Genomic DNA, 24671 nt, shown 5'->3' with positions numbered 1-24671 from the left:
ACTATTGCATATTCTCTGGAGGCCTGAGAATTTGTGGCTAGCAGAACAACTCAGTTGTTAGTCCGATTTGGAAGAATTCAGAGTCCAACTACAATGCTTTGTCCTCACATCTAAAATTGACACCATTTAGTTGATGTAATATACTTTAAGTTTTAGGTTAAACTCTAAGAAATTAAGGTGGGTTTTTTTGTTTGTTTGTTTTCTGAAATCTTTGAATTGTAGAAATTAGAGGTTGGATTTTTACAGTCCTGGCTGGTCGCTGTACTTTAGTTCATCAACATTCCTATGATACGCTGATTTGTTTTGTGTTTCTCCAGTTTGTTAAAGATTTTCTCCCTGCGGTACCGATGTTGACCTTTTCCCATGGTAATGTGTTTCTGTTGCAGATGGTGTGGATGGAAAGCAGGCCCGGAGAACCAATTCCAGCACCCCTTTAGGGGAGCTTTTTGACCATGGCCTTGATAGTTGGTCATGTGTTTACTTTGTTGTGACTGTGTATTCCATCTTTGGACGAGGACCATCTGGTGTCAGTGTTTTTGTTCTTTATCTCCTACTATGGGTAGTTTTGTTTTCTTTTATCCTGTCCCACTGGGAAAAGTATAATACAGGGATTCTTTTCCTGCCGTGGGGATATGACATTAGCCAGGTGGTAAGTATGTGTTCTGCCTTAAATTTTCAACAGTGCTATGAATTTTTTGGGGGGAGGGGGAAGGGAGTAGTCTTTGTCATTGTCATTCCTTCTTTATTGCCCTTATGCTTTTTTGGCCAGAACTGATGTGTGCTTTTAAAAAAATTTCCTTTTTATCTCGTATTATTTGTTGCTTGTTTATGAAAATCTCAAGCACATAAAAAAGTAGGGATAGCATAGTGAACCCTTATGTACCTGTTCCTTAGGTTCAACAGCTATGTGGCCAGTCTAGTTTCATGTATACCCTTCCTCCCAATTATTTTAAAGGAAATTCCTGATATTATGTGATCAACATTTTCCCATCTATCTCTAAGTAGTAAAAGCACTTTTAAAAAGACATAATCACAATGTCATTATTAACTAAAAAATGAGCAGTTTCTAAATGTTAATAAATATTCCTTTGAACTGTTGATTTTGTAAAGAGAGAGATGCACATATAATTGTTGCTTTTTTGTCTTTACTGGGAGCTTTCAATGAGTAGAGATACTTGTTTTCTTTTACTTAAGAGGCTTGCTATTAACTCTCCCTGCCTTCGAATCCCAGCTTTTTGTGTTGCCATTTTGCCCATTTGTACCTAAGGTCCCAGTAAAGCCTCAGACATTGGAATGTTTGAAGAAAGTGATCGGGTAGGCAAATTGGACCGTGTTGTACCTTAACCGATTCCTGAAGTGCCTTAAAGTGTTCTAAATTATGGCCAGTTGTTTGCATTGTGTAGAAGTTAGTTATTTTATGGCATCGTTGGCTAAAAAAAACGCAACTTTTAAAGGGAAGAAGACTTGCCACATTATCAAATTTAAGTGTACTTCTTGCTTTTACTAAAACTACGAGATTTAACGCTGCATACAGCATTGCGGGCTCCTTGACCTTTCCAGCTGTTAATGCCTCTGTATGCTTTTGTCTGCATTTTCCTTCCAGACTATATCTTTTGTCTACATAGTGACTGCGATTGTGGGAGTTGAGGCCTGGTATGAACCTTTCCTGTTTAATTTCTTATATAGAGACCTATTCACTGCAATGATTATTGGTAAGAAGCTCCATGTTGAAGCCTGTTTTAACATCACTTTGTTATCCAAGCCAGTGTTTGATTGATTACGAGCAGTAACACCTGTCCCTCTTTCCCGTTCCCTCCAGCGAGCAGAACAGCCCTATAGCCCTGTAGGGTTTCAACCAAACCAGTAAGGAAAACAAAATTCCTGTGTTGTGATTTTTTTGTGTGTGGCACCAAGCTGTTTCTAGTCCGAAGAAAATAAATACCAAAATCGCATAAACCTCGTGAACTAACTGTTTAAATGAATCTAGACTGTTTGAGAGGATCCACATTTAGGTGGACATTTGGTGTAGATTTCGTGCCTATATCAGAATTGAAGACCATTAGTTTGTAGGAAATAGATGACACAGATTACTTTGTAATACATTCATTGGAAAGTTGTGCTATTCTCCTCCCGTACTCTCTTTTGCCACCGGATATTAGGTAAAGGATTTTGGTAACAATGTTTTATTTGGTAAAAAATTTGGATTGTGGTAATGTTTCCCTTTTGATTTTAGCCAGAGGGAATATCTACGGGATGATTAACTGAGTGGGGCAGTGTTTTCTATGCAAAGAGGAAGTTATCTGGGCTGTTACTCCGGGGCACTAGGAGTGGCATTAGGACCTCTGTAGAAGAAAAAAAAAAAAAAAGAAAAAAAAAGCAAGCTGTCGGCTATTGCTCTGTTCCCTTATCTGAAAAATAACCCCCTCACTACCCAGTGCACCTTGCTAATAGAATGGGCATTAGATAAAGCTTAGAAACGGCTGAGAAGCTGGTGCGTTAGGCACTGGCTTTTAGGCAGTGGTTTGAGCCGTTCTCTGTTGCTCTGGTCTACAGATATTTTAGAACCCTGCTGTAATCTTCCAAATGTTCTTTTTTCGGGGTTTTTGTAAGAACGGATTTCTTTAGCCTGACAAGGCTAGCTTCTTTTCACTCCCACCACATAGTGAACCTTCTGATTTAAGTGGCTAGTCTTGTGGATGGATTGTTGCATTTTACGTTGAAGTGTTCAACTTAACGAGAAGATGGAATCCTCTGAGGTGTGAGATATATTTGGGGATGGCAAAGTGGATACTTTTAACAGGCACATAATTTTCCATGTAACTTACGAGTTTACCTGAATTCTTCTTTCTGAAACAAAACAAAAGCCCACACGTTTCTGTATAAGTAAATAACGCAGCTTTCCCCATACAGGCATACCTTGTTTTATTGCACTTTATTGTGCTTTGCAGATACTTGTCTCTTTTACAAATTGAAGGCTTGTGGCAGCCCTTTGTCGGGCAAGTCTGTCAGCACCATTTTCCCAACAGCGTTGGCTCCCTTCATGTCTCTGTCTGTCAGATTTTGGTAATTCTCACAGTATTTCACACTTCTTCATCATTATTGTATTCGCTATGGTGGTCTGTGACGCACGGTCTTTGATGTTACTGTTGGAATTGTTTTGGGGACACGCAAAGCACACCCACGGAAGACGGCCATTTAATAGACGATCGTGTGTGTCTGACTGTGCCACCCACCCTCTGCTCTCCCTCTCATCTCTCTCCCTCTCCTTGGGCCTCCCTGTTTCCTGAGACACAGTATTGAAATTAGGCCAATTAATGATCCTCCAGTGGCTTCTGAGTGCTCAAGTGAAAGGAAGAGTCACATGTCTCCCTCTTTAAATTACAAACTAGAAGTGATGAAGCTTAGTAAGGGGGGCATGTCGAAAGCCGAGATAGGCCCAAAGCCAGGCCCTTTGCGCCACACATTTAGCTAAGTTTGTAAATGCAGTGGAAAAGCTCTTGAAGAAAATGAAAAGTGCTCCTTCCTAAACACAAGAAGGATACGAAAGCGAGAAGCAGCCTTATTGTGACATGGAGGAAGTTTTAGTGGTCTGAATAGGAGATCAGGGCAGCCACAACATTCCCTTGAGCCAAAGCCTAATTCAGAACAAGGCCCTAGCTCTCTTCACTTCTAGGAAAACCGAGGGAGGGGAAGAAGCTGCAGGAGAAGTATGAAGCTCGCAGAGGTTGGTTCGTGAGGTTTAAAGGAAAGAAGCCTTGGGGCGCCTGAGTGGCTCAGTTGGTTAAGGAAAGAAGACTTCTCTGTGTCGTAAAAGTGCAGGATGAGGCAGCAAGTGCTGATGTAGGAGCCGCGGCAAGTTCTCCGGATGATCCGCCTCAGATAATTCAAGAACGTGGCTACACGACACAACAGATTTTGAGTGTACCTGTAGCAGCCTTAATATCGGAAGGAGATGCCATCTAGGACTTTCATAGCTAGAGAGGAGACGTCAATGCCTGGTTTCAGGGCTTCAAAGGACAGGCTGACTCTCACGGTAGGGGCTAATGCAGCTGGTGACTTGAACGTGAAGCCAGTGCTGATCGACTATTCTGAAAATCCTAGGGCCCTTAAGAATTTGCCAAATCCACCCTGCCCGTCCTCTATACATGGAACAACAAAGCCTGGACAGTAGCACATCTGTTTACAACATGGTTTGCTGAGTGTTTTAAGCCCCCTATTGAGATCTGCTCAGAAAAAAAGGATTCCTTTCAAAATATTACTGCTCATTGACAAGCACCTAGTCACCCAAGAGCTCTGATTACAGCGTACAATGGGATTAACGTTGTTTTCCTGCTTGCTAACAAAGCATCCATCCTGCAGGAGCTTGAAGAGTAATTTGAACTTTCAAGTCTTATTATTGAAGAAATAAATACAGATTTATAAGGCTGTAAGATCTGATGGATCTAGGCAAAGTAAATTGAAAACCTGGAAAGGATTCAGTATTGTAGATGCCACTAAGAACATTTGTGATTCATGGGGAGAGGTCAGAATATCAACATTGACAGGAATTTGGAAGAAGTTGATTCCAGCCTTTATGGATGGATGACTTTGAGGGGTTCGAGACTTCAGCGAAGGAAGTAACTAGCTGTGGCGGAAACAGCAAGAGAACTAATTCGAAGTGGAGCCTGAAGCTGGGACTGAGTTACTGCAATCTGGTGCTCAAACTTTGTAGCAGATGAGTTACTTCTTATGGATGAAAAAACAACATGGTTTTCTTGAGATAGTATCTACTGGTGAAGATGCCCTGAAGATTGTTGAAATGACAACAAAGGATTTCGCGTATTGCATAAACTAAGTTGAAACAAAGCGGTGGCAGGATTAGAGAGGATTGACTATTTTGAAAGAAGTTCTGCAGTGGATAAAACCCTATCAGACAGCCTCACATACTGTAGAGAAATTGTGAAAGGAGGAGTCAGAAGCTTCACTGGGAAGCTTCATTGTGTCTTGTTTTGAGAACTTGCCACAGCCGCCCCGATCTTCAGCAGCCACCCCCCTGATGAGTCAGGAGCCATCAGCCTCAAGACAAGACCCTCCACCAGCAAAAAGCTTGCACCTCGCCGAAAGCTCAGATGATGGTTAGAGTCTTAGAGCCATAAAGTATTTTTAAATTAAGGCAAGCACATTTGCTTTAGACATAATGCCATTGCACTCTTAATAGACTACATTATAGTATAAACGTAACTGGGAAACCAAAAAATTCACGTGACTTTCTTGTGCTGTTCGATGTTTGTTTTGTTGCGGTGGTATGGAGTCGACCTGTAATATCTCTGAGATATGCCCGTCCTTTTTATGGAAAGCACATTAGGTGCCGTTGAAAGGAGTAAGAGAAGATGTGGTATGTCTTTTTGGCAACCCGTATAGAGCTCAAGCTTCCCACATGCTTGCTGTATTTAAGCTAGAGCTATTTCAAGATATTTTAAACTAAAAATACTCTTGGTAGCAAATCTTTTGCCAGTTTGTGTCAGCCTGCTTTCGACACCTCAGCGTCGCAGTGATTCTGGGTCAATTGATTCAGCCCTGGCTCCCTACCTGTGCTTCCCAGCACGAGGCCAAGTCACCTGCTAGAGATTTCTGAGGACACCAGCCTGTCTTCTCCTTCTCTCTAAGCTCTTCTAACTTGAGGAACTTTGTTCCAGTTGGGCTCGGGAGTGGCAGAGTAATTCATCTTCCCAGATGGGATTTCTGTTTGGTGGGTTCCAGTCTTTTCATCTCATTTTAGCAAAATGTCTTAGGAGCTGTTTTGAAGGAATCTCTTTCTGTCGTTGATCCTTCAGGCCACAGCTGCACTGACCACCTTCTCACCCCAGGCCAAGTGTGGTCAGTGGGAGTCTGGAGTGCGTAAGCTGGGGCTCATCTGTTGAGTGACAGTGAAATATCCAAATGAAGTATCCAACTTGCCACATGTGTTGATTTGGAGTTTGACAGAGAGAAAGATCAGGAAGTTACATCTCTATAATCTGTAGAATCAGAGAGTTTTATTTTTATTTATTTTTAAATATTTGTTTATTTTGAGGGAGGGAGAGAGAGTACATGCACGTGCATGGGGGGGGAGGAGAGAGAGAGAGAGAGAGAGAGAGAGAGAGAGAGACAGACAGACAGACAGAATCCCAAGCAGACTCCATGCTGTCAGTGCATCGGGCTCAGACAAACAGTGAGATCATGACTTGAGCTGAAATCAGGAGTTAGATGCTAAACTGACTGAGCCACTCAGGTGCCCCAGATCAGAGAGTTTTAATGTTTATTTATTTTTGAGGCAGAGCATGAATGAGGGAGGGTCAGAGAGAGAGGGAGACCCAGAATCCGAAGCAGGCTGCAGGCTCTGAGCTGTCAGCACAGAGCCCGACGTGGGGCTCGAACTCACAGACCATGAGATCATGACCTGAGCCGAAGTCGGAAGCTCAACTGACTGAGCCACCCAGGTGCCGCCACCCCCCCCCCCCCCCCCAGCAAATCAGAGAATTTTAAAACTGCAAGGGACATTAGGAAATCATTGAACCCATCCACATTGGACAGCTGTGGAGTCTGAAGCTCAGAGAGATTGTCTGATTTGCCCAAGAGTACATTGCCAGCTTTTGGAGTCATCTGCAAGAAGCTTCCAGTTAAAGCTGTAAGAGAGGATTCTCTGAGGGAGGATAGAAGCACAGGTGAATGCCCAGTTAGGAATGCGCAGGAGACAGAGTTGCCAATAAAGGACACCACACGTAGTAGCTGGATGGCTGACAGGAACATTGGGAGGATGGAGTCACAAAGGCAAAGGGAGGAAAGAATTACAGTCAGTGGAGAGTCAATGGAGTCCTCTCACTTAGAAGTCAGGAATGAAGAAAGAATATCGAATTTGATCATTAGGAGAACTTGGTAAATTCAAGAGTGCAGTTTCTGCAGAGGGAAGGCAGAAGGAATAAAAGAGTACTGAGGAAGGCCATGGAAAAGTCTGGCGAGTGATTGGGAATAGCAGAGTCAGCTAGCAGAGAGCGAGGGCAGCAGAAGCAATGGTAGGGCTTCCTGGGAGGGCTGTCCTTGTTAGGTCTGAGGGGAAAGAACTGGTGTCTGTGGGCGGAGCGGGCGGAGAAATGAAGAATGCTTGGGAAAGAAAAATCAGTGGCAATGGGAAACCGCGGAATCCATCGGTAACTCACACTCGTGCGATTTACTGTATGCCAAGCCCTGCTCCAGGTGTCTTTATGTGTAATAACTCACTTATTTCTCAAAAACCCTGCAGGGCCAATTCTATCTCTGGCTTATAAAAGAGGAAATTGAGGCACGGAAGCGTTAATCTGCCTGAAATCACATAACCTGTTGGCACAACCGAGATTCGAGCCCAGTCTGGCTCCCGAGCCTCTGCACTGAACCACCAGACTGCCCTGCTGCTCTTCTGGTTGTCACTGTTGTTCAGAAATGTATTTAATTTCATTACAGAAGTAAACCCGAACCTGCGAATTACTGGGTCTAAAACTATTACATATTTTGTATGTATTCGATAATTATAAAAATCCCTCTTGAATAACAATTCACAGTAATTTAAATATTCTCCCTTTTAGGCTGTGCATTATGTGTGACTCTTCCGATGAGTTTATTGAACTTTTTCAGGTAAGTACCTTATTTATTCGGGCAAGAAGTGTGACAGTTGTTAGATGAATTTTAGGATCTGTTTTGCTTTTGGAATCTGGACATTTTGAGAAGGTCATAAAAGCCGTATTTTGAATCTGGGATGAGTTTAGGACCATTTAGGGTATCTACGGTGGCTGTGTGGTAATTTCAACTACAGCACAAACTACTAGTTCTTTTGTTACAGTTTTTGGTTCACCAGACAAGTCTTCTAATTTGTCATTTTTTGTGAGTGAATTGGGAAGGAGTGTGTTCCCGTTGAATAGTGACAGGTTTACGTCCTTTTTAGAAATTGATGGTAAGTTTTTATGAATTGATTCTGTGTAAGTTTAGTCAGCATGATCATAAAATTAAATTCCTGAATTTGTGTAGTTTAGGACCAAACCCCGGATCTATGCTGACTTCCAAGTTGCACTATATAAAAATTCCCGCCCCGAGGAGGGGGGCCGGGGATACTGTGGGAGTTGCCTGGGCAGAGTTTCATTTCTCTGATCTGCACTTCACCTTTGCTCAGCCACGCTGAATTTTCTTACGGGCCCTGAAAGTACTTTGCTGTTTTCTCTCCTTGGTAATTTGGCCCCCACCTCCCTCTAGTGCTGTCTCCTTTTCGTGAAACACTTGTACTTCCCACTTCATCCTTCAGTTCTCAGATCTGTCTTGCAGAATCCTGTCAGGCCACACTCTGTGAGTCTTCCCTGTCGATGGCAGCTGGCAGCCATTCATAGAAACCATAACATTTAAAGCTCTGAAGACCTTAGAGATTGAGACATTTCCTCTTCTTCCAAGGATGAGGTCCTCATCAGGCAAAATATCTTGTCCAGAATCATGTTGTCAGTGACAAAACCAAGACAAGAATTTGGGGCTTTGTTCAGATGAGCAAACATGTATGGGAGTGTGTGGCCAGAGACAGTGAGATATGCTAGGACAGTCTCAGTGCAGAGTCGTGCGCTCTTAGATTCTCTGTCACTTGGTATCATAATAACATAGCCAGGTGCTTGCTAGTGCTGTTTTGTGTTCATTTTATTTCCCCTTGTAGAGCATAAGCCTTGTAAAACAAAAGATCAGGTTTTATTTATCTTTACGTTCTGGAGGCCCCGGGGTCAGAACACTTCCATTCTAGTCCTGGCCCTGCCACTTGGTAGGAAGTTATATAAATTTGAGTTCTCACGTTGTCACTTAACCTGTCTGTAAAATGGGGTTTAGTAATGTTGGTTCTATGTATGCTGTGGGATTATTGTGAGTGTAAATTAAGAGGATAAGTGTGAAAAAAGTTTCAAAAGTTACAAATACGGAATGATTTTTATATTGTAATAATGCTCTTTGTATTACTTGATTTTTTTTTTCCAGAAGCTATAAAAATAACACCTTGAAACACAATTCAGTCTATGAAGCTATGGTTCCCTTTTTTTCTCCATGTTTGCTCTTCATTTTGTCTACAGCATGGATCCTTCAGTCACCTTCAGATATTTTAGAGATACATCCTAGACTATTCTACTTTATGGTTGGAACAGCCTTTGCCAACATCACAGTAAGGTTTTTTCTTTTTCTTTTTTTTAATGTTTATTATTTTGAGTGAGAGAGAGCACATGCAAGGGAGGGGCAGAGAGAGAGAGGGAGAGAGAGAGAATCCCAAGCAGTCTCCTGGCTGTCAGCGCTGAGCCCAACGTAAGGCTCAATCTCACTAACTGTGAGATCATGATCTGAGCCGAAGCCAGGAGCCACTTGCTTAAGCTGAGTGACTCAGGTGCCCCAGGTTTTTTTTCATTTAAGTCATATCTAAGGAATATATGACAAAATGTGATAACAGATTTTAATTTAAAGATATTTTATAGTAGAAACTTTAAAGAGTAATAAACCCAAAAACAGAACATGCTAAAAATTATTTTTTCCTTTTCCAGATGACTGCAGATCTAATGATTAGTTTAGGGAAACTAAAAAGGGTTTTTGAGAAAACACACACACACACACACACACACACACACACACACACACACACATTTTAAAATCAGCTGATTTTAAAATTAAGAACAGGTGTAAAAACTTTGTAATAAATACAACATATTTTTCAAAAGCCCTTTCTCTGCCATGGCCCAGCAAGACAGCAGCCAGGAGAGATCGGGTGCAGTTGAGAAAAGACCTTAATAGTCCTGACAACCCGGGAGCATGTGCTCTAGCTCCGGTCAGGTCCTTAATAAGTTTTTACTTTAAAAGCTAGCCACTGAGCTTATGTTTCCATGTGTGTAATATGTGTTCATGATCACCGGTCCTACTGATTTCGCAGGGTTTAAAGATCTGAAAATAATACATTGTATTAAAAAATTATCTCTGAAGGAATAAAAGTAGATTTGAGTAAGGTATTGGCAGTAAAGGAAGCCAGAGAGGTTTTGAGGTGTTAAAATGACAATATGACTGAATTGGAGATAGCATCTCTTCATCACTATAAAGAAACTTAGGTGTATGGAGCTATACAAGGCTATTTTGAAAGTTCTTTTCTGTTATCACGCCATCTTAAAATCGGGAGAAATTCCTTTTATCCAAACTGTTACCTAGCGGAAGAATGCCTTCTATAGCATCCTCACTAAATTATTTTCCAGCCTTGTCTGACACTCGGAGAGTCCACGGGTTTGGAGGTGGCACAGGGGTTCCGTTGGGCTTCTGAGCAGTTGAGAACTTCTGAACTTAATAATGTTGTGTAACTGTGTTGGCTCAAGTACTGGAATGCTTTTAAATGTTGGAGTGACTTGTTTTGAAGTGCTTTGCTAAATGACATAGCAGATAAAGGGCTAGTATCCAAAATCTATAAAGAACTCACCAAACTTCACACCCGAAAAACAAATAATCCAGTGAAGAAATGCGCAGAAGACATGAATAGACACTTTTCCAAAGATGACATCCAGATGGCCAACAGACACATGAAATGATGCTCAACATCACTTCTCATCAGGGAAATACAAATCAAAACCACACTCAGATACCACCTCACGCCAGTCAGAGTGGCCAAAATTAACAAATCAGGAGACTATAGATGCTGGTGAGGATGTGGAGAAACGGGAACCCTCTGGCACTGCTGCTGGGAATGCAAACTGGTGCAGCCGCTCTGGAAAACGGTGTGGAGGTGCCTCAAAAGATTAAAAATAGATCAACCCTACAACCCAGCAATAGCACTGCTAGGAATTTACCCAAGGGATACAGGAGTGCTGATGCATAGGGGCACTTGTGCCCCAATGTTTATAGCAGCACTTTCAACAATAGCCAAATTATGGAAAGAGCCTAAATGTCCTTCAACTGATGAATGGATAAAGAAGATGTGGTTTATATATACAGTGGAATACTACTTGGCAGTGAGAAAGAATGAAATCATGCCATTTGTAGCAATGTGGATGGAACCTGGAGGGTATTATGCTAAGTGAAATAAGTCAGGCAGAGAAAGACGGATACCATATGTTTTCACTCATATGTGGATCTTGAGAAACTTAACAGAAGACCATGGGGGAGTGGCAGGGGGAAAAAAAGTTACAGAGAGAGAAGGAGGCAAACCATAAGAGACTCTTAAATACAGAGAACAAACTGAGGGTTGATGGGGGTTGGGGTAGAGGGGAAAGTGGGTGATGGGCATTGAGGAGGGCACTTGTTGGATTGAGCACTGAGTGTTGCATGGAAGCCAGTTTGACAATAAATTATATTTTAAGAAAATGAAGTGTTTTGCTAATTAAATTTTCATTCTTTTTTTCTTTTTTTTCCTTTTCCCTAACTTCAAGTGTCAGCTGATTGTTTGTCAAATGAGCAGTACTCGGTGCCCAACTTTGAATTGGTTGCTGGTTCCTCTTTTCTTGGTTGTCCTGGTGGTAAACTTAGGAGTAGCCTCTTACGTTGAGAGCATTCTCCTGTATACCTTAACAGCTGTTTTCACTCTGGCCCACATCCATTATGGAGTACGAGTGGTGAGTCATCTAGAGCAAAATTGGTTCTATTTGGTTCTTGTAAGTAGTAGAAAAGTGGCGAAGGAAAAATTTCAAAAGAAAGTTGCTTATGAAAGTAGCTGGAAGAATTGGGATAGTCCCTATAAATATTGGATAATATCCAGGTACATAATATCAGATATTGTTTCTCTGATGAGTATGTTACAGTAACTACAAATAACTTTAAAACTCAATAGTTACTATGAGGAGTTCTTGTTTTTAGGTGCAAATGTGAACTGTTTTCTTGGTGAATGGAATTGTAAGCTCTTGTGTGCTTTTAGTTATATGAGACCAAGTAATCCCATTTGTTGATTATCTATTTCTATACTTTTTTAAAAATTTTATTTATTTTTAATGTTTATTTAATTTTGAGAGACAGAGAGAGACAGAGACAGAGCACAAATGGGAAGGGGCAGGGAGAGAGGGAGACACAGAATCCAAAGCAGGTTCCAGGCTCTGCACTGTCAGCACAGAGCCCGATGTGGGGCTCGAACTCGTAAACCATGAGATTGTGACCTGAGCCGAAGTCAGACGCTTAACCGACTGAGCCACCCATGCGCCCCTATTTATTTATTTTGAGAGAGAGAGATAGAGAGTGTGAACAGGGAAGGGGCAGAGCGAAGGAGAGAGAGAGAATCCTAATCCTGACATGGAGCTCGAACTCACAGACGGTGAGATCATGACCTGAGCTGAAGTCAAGAATCGGATGTGCAACCGAGTGAGCCCCCTCAGGTGCCCCTCTATACTTGCTTCTTTAGCTTTAGGGGACTTTTTATTAAGAGAATTATAGAAGAGAATGGATTTAAGAAGTATTTTGCAAACCTTAATATTCTCTTCTAAAAAGAGGCTAGTTTCAGGGCAAATGGACTAAGGTAGATATAATAAAATGAAAATCAGAGCCATGCAATTTATTTTCTTTTCCTCACACTTTAACATTCTTTTCTAATCATGTATTTTAGCATGGTCTTATAATTATGGTTTTTAATTGTACAGTATTCCAGCAAGGAGATTACTTAATAATTACCCAGTTTACTTAATTATGATCCAGTTATTTTAATCATCTAGGTTGTTTCCAGATTTTCACCATTACAAATAAGGTTGGAATAACAACAACAAGAACAACAATAACAATCTGGAGTAATATATTTTTCTTTATTTTATTTTCTGAGGATAATTTCATAGCAATGAGGTTATGTAAAAGGGTATTCATGTTTTTATGGCTCTTAAAATACTGCTTTTATTTGGTATGCTTGTTTTGAAAGGAACTCTACCATGACTCAGTTTGAGACACATGTCTTCTGTCATAATATTTTAAAATGAGCGCACCTAGGGGCACCTGGGTGGCTTGGTCGGTTACGTGTCCGACTTCAGCTCAGGTCATGATCTTGTGGTTCGTGAGTTCGAGCCCTGTGTCGGGCTCTGTGCTGACAGCTCAGAGCCTGGAGCCTGCTTGGGATTCTGTGTGTGTGTGTGTGTCTCTCCCTCTCTGCCCCTCCCCCACTCAACGCTCTGTCTCTCCTTCAAAATAAACATTAAAAAAAAATTTTTTTAAATGAGCACACCTGTCATGCCTTTTACCTTGTATATGTTGCTAAACTTAGGTTTCTTCCCTTAGTGTTCTCCCCAAAGCAGCCTACATTTGTTAGAACAAAGTAGATGAAAAAAATCCACGATAACTATGGATTGTGACATGAGGACATAATCATTTATGTTTTTATTTATGCATACTTAACATAAATGCTTTATTTTATGTCAACGCTCTTAGGCTTTTATATTTCACATGCATGAAGTAGAATATAGTTGTAAATGTCTTTTATACTTGTTCTAATTTTTTACAACCCTTCAGAAGCATATCTTTAGGAAACCGTACATATACCAAACCAAACCAAAAACCCTTTTTCGTTAAATTACAAAGGCAGTATATTTTCACTGTTAAAAATCTGGAAAATAAATCAAAGTAATTGAAAAAAATTCTAGGAATATCTTTTTTGTCAGTCTTTGTGCTCTCTTGCCACGTTTTGCAACTTCTGACCAGAAGGTGAAACTTGCAAGCTACACAGAACATTCATTTGAACTATTGGAATACAAATGACAGCAACAGAACTAGAACTTTGGTAACTGACACATAACCAAGGTCTTGCCTGCCCACTAGGGATACCCTAACCTAAAATGTAGAGATCTGCTTTTCTACTGTTTCATCAGGATTAGGAATGATTATCTAGAAATGCTGTAAGCAGTTGAATAGAGAGTCTATATATGTAAATATTTGAGCTACTAGATACTATTGTGTCAACTAACCCAGTAGATTTGGGTGTGAATCTGGGTGGTCTGGAGGGCTCTGGAAGAAATTCTAGATTTGGGAGTTAGGCAGACCCATGTTAAGTCCTAACTCTCCCAGGGTAGTTCTAGTATTCTGTAGAATTCTATGGCCCTCTAGCTCTGTAGCTATCCTAGTCCACAAAAGCCTCTTCGTTATTTCTGCTGAGTTTTGCTGTTACAGTCGGTAAATTGTTGTCTCCAGTGGGTGAATTTTGTGTGCTTTTAAAAAATAATTAGGAATGTATTTGTCACCGTCTCATGTTCTGATTTTCTATATAGGTAAAGCAGCTGAGCAACCATTTTCAGATTTATCCCTTCTCATTGAGGAAACCAAACTCGGATTGACTAGGAACGGAAGAAAAGAGTATTGGCCTGTAATCTACAGAAGGAAGTACTGTAAATAAGATGCTTGTAAATATTACATCCATCACCATTGAACTAAACTGATCTGCTTAACAGACACGGGAACTCAGTGTGTATAGTACTTGGACAAATGATCTGAATTTACGAAATTTTGGACCTACTAATTCCCAACTTACTTTTTATAAAACTGTGTGGCATTTTGGTTAGGCATAATGTACTTTAGACCAGCAAAATGTTTCTAGTGATGTTAGCTTCATGAGTCCATGATGTTTTGGTTCGTACAGAGTTAAAGATGCTTTGTTTTTATTTTTAGAGCCCCCAGATTGGTTTAGGAACACTGATAACATTAAGAAAACCACAAGATGTTTTCATATTTGATACTATTTCAGTGGTAGGTCTTTCGCTATGGAAGTTATCAATAGCCCAAATCTAATACGGGGAAAAGATAAGAGGAAGTTACTGTTAGCCGGAGATGCCAAATGATTACAGAACAATATACAGTTGCCAAATACTCATTTCTCCTTCCCATGGAAATGCCTTTTGTCCTCATGTGCTAAGAGAGCTAATATATATATTTAGATTCTCTAGTATTCTGGCTCTCTTTCTTGGGAACAGATCTTGACAAATGGTTTAATTTAATTTAATTAAAAAAAATTTTTTTTAAGTTTATTTATCTAGTTGGAGAGAGAGAGAGAGAAAGAGAGCACAAGCGGAGGAGGGGCAGAGAGAAGGAGAGACAGAATCCCAAGCAGGCTCCACGCAATCAGCACAGAGCCTGATGTGGGGCTCGAACTCACGAACTGCCAAGATCATGACCTGAGCTGAGATCAAGAGTCAGACGCTTAACCGACTGCACCACCCGGGCGCCCCCGGTTTAATTTTCTTTTAAAGAGAAATATTCTACTGAGACTTAGTAGAGAATGGATCATAATTGTAGCTCACACATTAACATGGTTCATCGTTTAAATGTGGTATTTTCCCCCTCAGCGGCAAGTTGGTGAGATTTGGTGCCTGCGAACTATGATTATATGAATGCATGTGACAGTCCCAGTCCTGTGATAATTACTCGTAAGGAACACAGATAAACTTCCTTATAAGAGAAATTTACCTTGGAGTTAGGAATCTCACGAACCTCCCTATGAATTACTGCTATGAACCTCACTCTGAAATTAGTTTCCTGATTCAATTTGTTCTTCCGTTCGTCCGTCCTGTCTCTTTTTTGTGGAAGAGAGAGTGCTGTGTTTTTATTTCATACAGGATAAGGAAGTAGACATTCTTTCTTCCCCAACTTGCCCACTTCTCCACTTCCCCAGTTGAAGAAAACTTTTGAGATATATGCCTTACTTAGTATCTACTCTCTTTAAAATGACTTGGAATAATTTTTGAGGTTTACTGACAGAGGTAAAAATCCCTTTGACTTCAATGTGGTTGTTTTTTACATGACACCTTCTCATGACTTTCTTTTTGACTTTGTCTCCGTGTAGTTTGGTGGTGGTGATATTTACTTGCTGATTTTCCTTTATTTTCCACTGAATGAAGTTTGTGCCTGAATGAAGAGTGTATCTTAAACCCTTTTTTTTTTTTGGATGGATTGCACTTGGATAAAACTGGCACCACTGTGTTGATATGTAATTAAATTCTTTACCATTATTTATCTATGAATGTGACCATCGTTAAATTTAATTATAATGTATTCCTTTTTAAATTTCAGTCTGCTGCTTTGTAAAAATAACTATAATTGATATTTCAGTTTTTAAATTTGTAAATTCTAATCATTGTCATCCAGTGTATTAGAAATGAGGAGTCAAGGAGCTAACTCATGGTTCTGTACTCATTTTTAAAAACGGCTTGTAAAGGTTGAGGTATATCTGGTGACTTTTTCTGAGACTGAAAATAGGTGAGAAATTAATGCAGGAAAATGTGGGTAGTGATTCCATGTTTGTTAGTAACTTGCCATCATGGAGGTCAGAGAATGAATGAATTAAGTAACGGTAACTCTATTTTTTGTATACCTTGTTCTTTGTCATCTGCAAAATTGAACTGGATCAAGTGTTATTTTGGGCCGGGAACAAAGCTTCATTCAAAGGTTTCTGAGCTAATCATTTTACCATTTTGTTGACCTTGTACACAGAATGAGAGTAATCTGTATTATATAAGGAAAGAACTGATAAATATTTATTAAATGACAAATTTGGACCACAGGCTTTCTTCACCTTGTACAGTATAGTTACACACACACACACACACACCCTTTCTGGCATGGGGTTGTGTCCTGTACTTCTGGGGCTATTTTACCTCAAAGTGTGTTCTGTTCTCTTTCTACTGCATTAAGTTTATTTGAAATTATTTGTGCCTGTACTGTATATTTCCCTACAGTGGTAAAGAATTATGCCATAGTTTCATTGGCACCGTTAGATGAAAGAAAGGTGGCCGTCAGCAAGATAAAAGTGAAACTGAGTAACTGTTTCAGAATACTGTGGACTTGTGCATCGTTAGTATACTGCTGACGTTTTCTTGGTTTCGTCTGCCATCTTGAAGTGCATCTCGAAAGCCCCATTTGTTACGTAGTGATACAGCAGCTGAAGCAGGACTTCATTACAAATAGCTCTGAGCATTTGTGTCATGCCAATTACCACCGCATTTCCAAAGTATAAATATAAATATACAAGATCTTTCAGGCTTCTGCATGATACTTTGGGGGTGAGTGGACCACCCCAGCCTTTCTCCCAGCATACGCTGAGCTGCCTTTAGGGGAGCAGTGGCGTGGTTGGCCACACATGCATGTTTTCTGTCCATTTCAGAGTAGAGTGCCTTAGCCAGGCCGGAGGTTTCCTTTGTGTCTCTGCTGACCAGAGTTACCCAGACCTGTGAGAAGTTTCTTGTCAGGTTATGGTATGAAACATGCCCTTTGGTGCTTGACAGAAATTAATTCCCCCACATTTGAGGGGAGCGTGGGATAGAAAAATCTTTACCTGACTAGAGTATGTTATTGCCGTCTTTCCCAGTCCTTTACTAACATTCGTGACCGTCAGTGCATCGCACAGTTTAAAATTGTCACGGGTTACGGCAGCGCTCCTCCATTCGCACACAACCGATGCACACAGCCGGGTAATACACAAACAGCAAAATCGTCCTTGGCATTTGAATCGCACCATGCTTAAAATGCTCTTAATTCTAATTTTAAAAAAGCTCCGTGCTGATTAGTCTAGAATGTACTTGTACTACTACCAACATGTCACTTATTTTAGTAGAGGTTTGGGAAGAGGAGTGTACGTCTCGGGTTGCCCACATTCTAAGTAGGTACCAAAAGAGTATTGATCATGACCCGGAGTCTGGGCTCTGGGGGAACATGCAAGAGAAAAAGCAGGCATCGGGTCCACTTTAAGGAGAAAAAGGGGTCACCTTAGTGCCCAGTGATCCTAGTGCAATACAGAATTTAAACTTCTTACATTTCAATTTAAATCGTCATTCCGCCACTAATTTCAAATTCAAATGTGAATTTGGAAGTTTCCTAAATGCTCAGTTTTCCAAGAATTTATTTCGTAGTCCGTTGAAAAACCTTTGGAATGTACCTTGCTTGCCAAAGTAGACTTTGATTCTGTCACCTGTGGAAAATATAAAGGTAAACTGAAGGTGTTTGAGTCAAAGGCTCCATTTCCCCTTTCTATTCTAACTAGAAGCCTGTGTGTGACTCTTCCTTTCATTCTTCTCCTGGGCTTCCTTTGAACTTGCCACCACCGAGGACAGAGGCGGCAACTTGCTCTGTAGCGCCTAGATATTGCCACATTCCAATCTCCTTGATTGCCTTAGATCTCTTTGCTGGTCTAGGACTGGGAATGTGCTGGAGGCAACAGAATGAAGCCGATGGGCTAGAACTTTTGGCTGTGGGTCCCCAGAAAGGCCAAAAATAAATACAGAAATCTTTGGTTGCGTTGATTCCTATGTTCAGAGTGGCCTTTAGCAGTTCTGGACTTGGTTGAGCACTCTGTGGGAGATTTGTGAAGTCCAGTTAGAATTTTCTTTTTCTTCTCAAGTGTCTTTGTAAGGCAGCATGCCCTTTCTTGAACACCCTGTGGGTGAATAACCTTCCTAAATTAGCTGCTGGTACTGGAACCTTCCAAGAGGAATTTTAATTAGTGTGCTGCATTTGAAGCACTTTGACATGTATATTTTAAGTGACAGTTTTAACAGGCAAATGGTGTTAAACTAATCACCGTGAAACTTGAAAGTGTGATGCTCTCTCTGTTTTAGGAAGCTTAAGTAAATTTCTGATTTTTCTTTTATTAATTTTGTGACCCATGTGACTTGCGTAGTTTACTTTCCGTCTTTGACAGTGGCCCAGATGACTGGCATTGGCAGGCAGTTACACTAGGGTTTCTGGTAAATCCTGGTTGTCGAGCTTTTCCAGAGAGAGTGGCGACACGTACCTTCTTCCTCGTGTGAAGCCATGGGAGTGGAATCTGCTGGCTGATTCGTTGCAGGGCTTCCACAGTGCAAAATAAATGTAACCTTACTTTCTAACCCATGTGCTAGTACTACGCTTTGCTCTTCAGTAAACAAATATGCGAGAGATAGTAATCTAGCGGATTTTTCTGGTTTGTTTTTAAGCGGGGACCTGCTCTTAAGACAGAGAGATCTTCAATGAGCTAATATTTAGGGAAGCAGAAAATGTTCTGCCATCTGTAGCCTTCTCACAGGTGGCCGGAGTGAGGAGACTGTGTTGCATTCGGTCAGAAAGGCCGGGTTCCCAGAATTGGAAAGTGGCACGTGGACTGATTTTAGAATATCTTAACGAGGGCTTATCTCTATAGGAAAGTCCATGTGGACCTAACAGAAGGATTGTGTGGTCCATTCACATTGTCTTACTCTTCACAGAATCATTTGTAGAAAGGTAGGCTAAAACAAAGTGGTGCTGTTTTTAAAGCTTGTGAATTGGATCATGGCCATAGAGTACCTAATGCTACATGGAACTTAAAGTCAGTATTAAAGATACCAGGATTGGCTAAATGCTGGGGATGCTTTATGGCTCTTTGGCTAAAGTCTTCTCTTGAGCAGTTTCTATGGGTAACCATTAAAATTTGGAATTGATTTTGTTTTTTTTATTAAAGCATACACAACTCGCCATGAGCCCAAGATTCTTCTATTCTTGACGAGCACTTTTTCATTCCAAGGAGTAAGTTCTTGACCTTACGTGGAACACGTTTAGTTAGTACTTGATATTACTAACTCGGTACCGGAGGAATGTTCATTTCACAAGATCTGTGAATGTTGCATTTTACATCTGTGTGAATTACTGGTATCATTCAGCATCAGACTTTAACAACTGCTGATTGAAACTGCCCACAGTATTAACATTGTAGGTTTTGTTGTTTAGATAACTTAAACGAAATGAGTCAGCTTTCGGGAGACAAAGACCCAGCTACATGTAATGACATGCTCGTTCCAAAACGTGCCAAGAAAGCAGACTTCAGTGTTACACTCCAAATTTTAGTTGTTTTATGAAAGTAGCATTTCCTCTGGGTAGTGGGGAAGCAGTGAATTACTGCCCAGGTGCAGACTCCCTGACCCCTACCTCGTCCCCTTCCCCTCCCGTAGGACAAAACAGGTTAAATTTGTAGCCACCTGTAGGAAAAGAAATGGCTACTTTTCTGAGTAAGACTTCGTGCCCTGTGACTAAGGACAGGTGGCAGGCATCCTGCCGAATCAGTTAGTACCTTGTGTGGCTCAGACCCGTTGCAGTTTGCTGTGTGTGGTATTCTGGAACAAGGACGGCTCCGTGCCTTCTCAGGTACCTATTAGCAACACCACTTACGCAACTGGAACGTGTGTGCCACAAGCAGAGTGTGTCAGTGAGATAAAGGGGAACACAAAGTCTTTCATTTCCTCTTTCAGATAGTTGAATGGAGCATATTCTTAATGGGTCTGTCTAGAACTTGCTGTGTTCGTGGTAAATGTAGCATTTATCTGGTTATGTGTGGTGTGTGTGTATATACGTATTTAATATGTACACATAGGTTTTCTGCATATCTATGTATGATATATTCATATATACATGCAGTGTGCTCTTGATTATCTGCAAAATGGTACACCCTCGTTAGATTGTCTCTTCCTGTTGACCTAATCGGCACGTAGCCCCTAACTCCGAAGCCTCTTCCTCCTCTAGAGCCACAGTCGTTCCTAGTTGCAGTTCATCTCAATCCCCACGGAAGGCCCTTGTGAAATACGTCTCTTTCTGTTTCCCTTCCACTGGGGATTGTGAGCCAGAAAGACAGTTTTTGAAGAAGACGGCTGCTTCCATCAGGTTTCAGTCTTCTGGCTCTGAATGGTGTTGGGGCCCATCCCTGGCCAGAAGGCAGCTCTGGGAGCAGTTGTTGTGCTCAAGAGCTCGAGGGGGGAAGAGATCTAGCTCTTGCAGAAATGGGGCTTTACAACTTGCTTAAAAGTTCCTTATCTGCAGGGTTGTGAAGTCGTAGACAGTTTGGTCCACAAATAGATCCTATCACTGTTACTTTTGCATCGTTGGTGTTACTGTTCCCCATTGCTGGCCCCGATAATCAAGACCTGACTGTTTCTTGCCAGTGGATTCTGGAAGCCTTGCCTTCTGAACTGGATTTATGTTTATTTCTGCTGCTGTGAACCCCAAAAGTAATGCAGTAGGTTTTAATTTAAAATTGTTTCATTCTATTATTGATAAATATTTATTGTAATAAAAGTAAAGAGTAAATAATTTTTAAATCCTTTTAACTGTTTTCGGATTGTCTTCTTTATTTTTCCTTGGTAGATGCAAGAGGGGAGGGTGCTCTGAGGGGGAAGAATGCTGTCTCAGAATCACTGATTACTTTAGAGGAGCATAGTGCAAGGTTTTTTGTTTTGTGTGTTTAAAGAGTGATCCGCCTGCTTGCTCCTGGGTGTTCTACAACCCTGTGACTTGAGAAAGCCGAGTACCAGGCAGGTGGCAGTAACAGCTGTTCGTAGTGTCCTGCTCTTGACTGCCCCAGAACTGGGTGCTGGGCAGTGTATAATAATAACTGGGTCACACTTCAATTAGTTGGGAAGGTGGTTGTCTTAAACACATTTTCTCACAGAAAAATGTATGGTGTTAATTTCCCAGGCTAATTCCACAAGAATCTAATGACATACACTTAGTACACCCAAACTTTAGTTCAGCTTATAAATCACAAACTTTTATTTTAAAAAACTCCTATTTTCTAACATTGCTTCTGAGAATATTTCCTCTCTTTTACATCGGAAGTGGTTCCCAGCTCTGGCAGCAGGCATTTAAAGTTTTTGTCTCTAACAGGCTTTGAAGAAGGTGAGGGGAAGATGCCCCATATTTTGCCCCGGGGCTGCCTCTCCAGCGGTGTGCTTTTAATCCCCTGCGCCACCCAGCCTCTCGGTTGCCCCAGCAGTTCCTCCTGCCCTTCTGTCCGCAAATCTTGAACACCCAGCGGGTACCTGACACATAGCAGGCACGCACCAGGTAAGCAGCTTGGGTCCGTCCAGGCTTAGACCCTGCACCTCCAAAGTGTCTTTGCTTTTCTTCCTACTTTGCATCTTTTTTCCTTGCTCCCAAATTTCCTTAAGGAGAACTTGGTATCTGCTCCTTCCACTTGTCTTTTTGCTTTCATTCTGAAAGTTGCTCAAGACCTCCCAAACTTTTAATGCCATGACTGTTTCTTAGTCATGTTCAGCTTGGCAAGCTTTGGCCCAGGGCAAGTTACTTATTTTTTCTAAGCCTCCAATTCTTCGCTTATAAAATGGGATTAGTAACATTACTGTGATCATGCACATGTGCTGTGAATGATGCACGGAGGTATTTGGCACAGTGGGTGGGCGGTCTGAGGTAGGTGCTCAGTTTCTACTAACATCTAGTTCTCTATTTTTTTTGCCTCTGAACTTTTCCCTAAGCCTGATGACCTACTCATGACTTCCCTTCTTTCCTTCTCTGTACCATCCTTTGTACCTTTTGTTGTCAGTACGTGATGATGGTGAGGCAGTTCCAAAATAACTTGAAATGAATAAAGTAAGATTGCCTGCTGAGAATCGTAGTAAAATTCACACAAATTGGGAGACAAGAAATTATGTAAATGTCTGATGAATCCCCAAACCCCAATTAAGGCGATCTGGTGTAATTTTATGGATGTGGAATTAAGTATGTGACTGGACTTGGTATACTAAAATCTAGTCTGGAAAAAGACTGTACGTTGAAGGTAGACGGCCAGCCTGTAGCCTGGCAAAGGAAGCCCATAGAGCCAGAAGGGTTTGCATGTATTACCCCAAACTTACCCAGGGATGGGGGTGAAAGGACTTGACCTACCTAGTCTTTGTGGCAAGTTATACCCACTGTGGACCCTTGAGTTCCTTACAGCCAATCGCACAGCATCAAGAAACTTGCCACTTATAGTTGGATTCCATTTGTAGATCAGCCACAGACATATGCTGGTCTCAAGCCATAAATAAACAAGCTTTGTATGTCAGTTGCAGTGTCCTGCTCGAATTAGGGTATCCTTTTCTTCTTTCATGAGCTCATTAGTGTAAGTCCATTCTCAAATCAGCTCTGCTTTTGGAGTAGTGCCTACCGAGGCGGACCAGACTCTGGATGCTTGTGAGTCATCACGGCAGACGTCACCTACAACCCTCCCCCACATCCCTCTCACCCGTGACATTGGCCTGCTGCAGTCTCTTCAGGATCTCCTGTTACGACCCTTTAAAGACAACAACACGACAACTGTTTTATTATGTCAAAAGTGATTTGTTATTTGTAAGCTTTTTTTGATTAAAAAAAAATTTTTTTTGAGTTTATTTCAAGAGAGACAGAGTAAGCAGGGAAGGGGCAGAGAGGGAGGGGGAGAGAGAATCCCGAGCAGGCTCCACACTGTCAGTGCAGAGAGGGGTGTGGGGCTCAAACTTCCAAACCCGTGAGACCGTGACCTGAGCCGAAACTAAGAGTTGGAGGTTCAACCAACTAAGCCACCCAGGTGCCTCGGTAAACTTTTTGTTTAGAATAGAAAGTTAAAACCGCCTGTGGACCCAGCCCCCCGAGATACCCACTACTTTGTGTTCTTTTTCTTTTCTTGCCAAATCGAAAGCTTTATGAAAGCACTGTATATTTGGGCAAATATACATTTTAATTCTTTCTCCCCCTCCCCCCCCATGTTTTTATTTGAATTCCAATTAGTTAACATGCAGTGTACCATACAGTGATTCAAAACTTGCATATAATGCCCGGTGATCATTACAACAAGTACACTCCTTAATCCCCATCACCTATTAACCACCCCCTCCCCCCACCTCCCCTCTGGTAACCATCTCTTTGTTCTCTATATAGTTAAGAGTCTACTTCTTGGTTTGCCCCCCCCCCCCACTTTGCTTGTTTGTTTTGTTTCTTAAATTCCACATATGAGAGAAATCATATGATATTTGTCTTTCTGACTTATTTTGCTTAACATAATACTCTATCCATATCGTTGCAAGTGGCAAGGTTTCATTACTTTTATGGCTGAGTAATAATCCATTGTATATATACCACATCTTCTTTTTCCATTCATCAGTTGATGGACACTTGGGCTGTTTCCATAATTTGACTATTGTAGAAAATGCTGCTATGAACATTGGGGTGCATGTATCCGTTTTTTTTTTTAATTTTTTATTTAAATTCCAGCTGGTTAACATACAGTGTAATATTAGTTTCAGATGTACAATACAGTGATTCAACACTTGCATACAACACATAGGATACAAAATCAATGTATAGAAATCTGTTGCATTTCTGTATACCAATAATGAAGCAGCAGAAAGAAAAATTGAGGAATCAATCCCATTTACAGTTGCACCAAAACCAGTAAGCTACCTAGACATAAACCAAAGAGGAGAAAGACCTATACTCTGAAAACTATAACACAAAGATAGATATTCCATGCTCCTGGATAGGAAGAACAAAGATTGTTAAAATGTCTATACTACCCAAAGCAATCTACACGTTTAATGCAATCCCTATCAGAATACCAACAGCATTTTTCACAGAGCGAGAACAAGCAATCCTAAAATTTGTATGGAACCACAAAAGGCCCCGAGTAGCCAAAGCAACCTTGAAAAAGAAAAGCAAAGCTGGAGGCATCACAATTCTGGACTTCAAGTTATATTACAGAGCTGTAGTCCTCAAAACACTATGGTACTGGCATGAAAATAGACAAATACATCAATGGAACAGAATAGAAAACCCAGAAATGAACCCAGAACTAGATGGTCAATTAATCTTCTACAAAGCAGTAAAGAATACTCAATGGGAAAAAGAAGTCTCTTCAACAAATGATGTTGGAAAACTGGACAGCAACATGCAAAAGAAGGTAACTGGACCACTTTCTTGCACCACACACAAAAATGAAT

The 24671-nt window shown here is 41.1% G+C and overlaps 1 protein-coding gene and 1 long non-coding RNA gene across 3 annotated transcripts in view; both read left to right on the top strand.

Moving 5' to 3' along the window:
* Positions 1-14984, top strand: part of SELENOI (selenoprotein I) — a 40364-nt gene extending 25380 nt beyond the window's left edge. The window contains exons 5-10 of one of the 2 annotated variants that reach the window (XM_047068855.1): positions 387-649; positions 1604-1712; positions 7578-7626; positions 8992-9172; positions 11403-11585; positions 14202-14984. In XM_047068855.1, the coding sequence (XP_046924811.1) occupies positions 387-649; positions 1604-1712; positions 7578-7626; positions 8992-9172; positions 11403-11585; positions 14202-14300 (884 nt within the window). In that variant the 3' untranslated portion in view covers positions 14301-14984. Of the gene's footprint in view, positions 1-386; positions 650-1603; positions 1713-7577; positions 7627-8991; positions 9173-11402; positions 11586-14201 lie in introns of those variants that run through there. The other variant, XM_047068856.1, reaches the window with a different exon arrangement.
* A 126-nt stretch (positions 14985-15110) lies between these two features.
* LOC124503683 (uncharacterized) lies at positions 15111-23122 on the top strand. Its single transcript, XR_006960240.1, has 3 exons — positions 15111-20938; positions 21586-21765; positions 22841-23122. It is a non-coding gene; the product is annotated as an uncharacterized LOC124503683 (long non-coding RNA).
* Positions 23123-24671: the final 1549 nt, after the last annotated feature.

This window comes from Lynx rufus, unplaced genomic scaffold (genome assembly GCF_022079265.1).
Source record: "Lynx rufus isolate CCGP_SWC_20201006 ecotype Redwood Valley unplaced genomic scaffold, mLynRuf1.p SCAF_8, whole genome shotgun sequence".
Taxonomy (NCBI): domain Eukaryota; kingdom Metazoa; phylum Chordata; class Mammalia; order Carnivora; family Felidae; genus Lynx; species Lynx rufus.
This window is presented reverse-complemented; position numbering and strand designations above follow the sequence as displayed.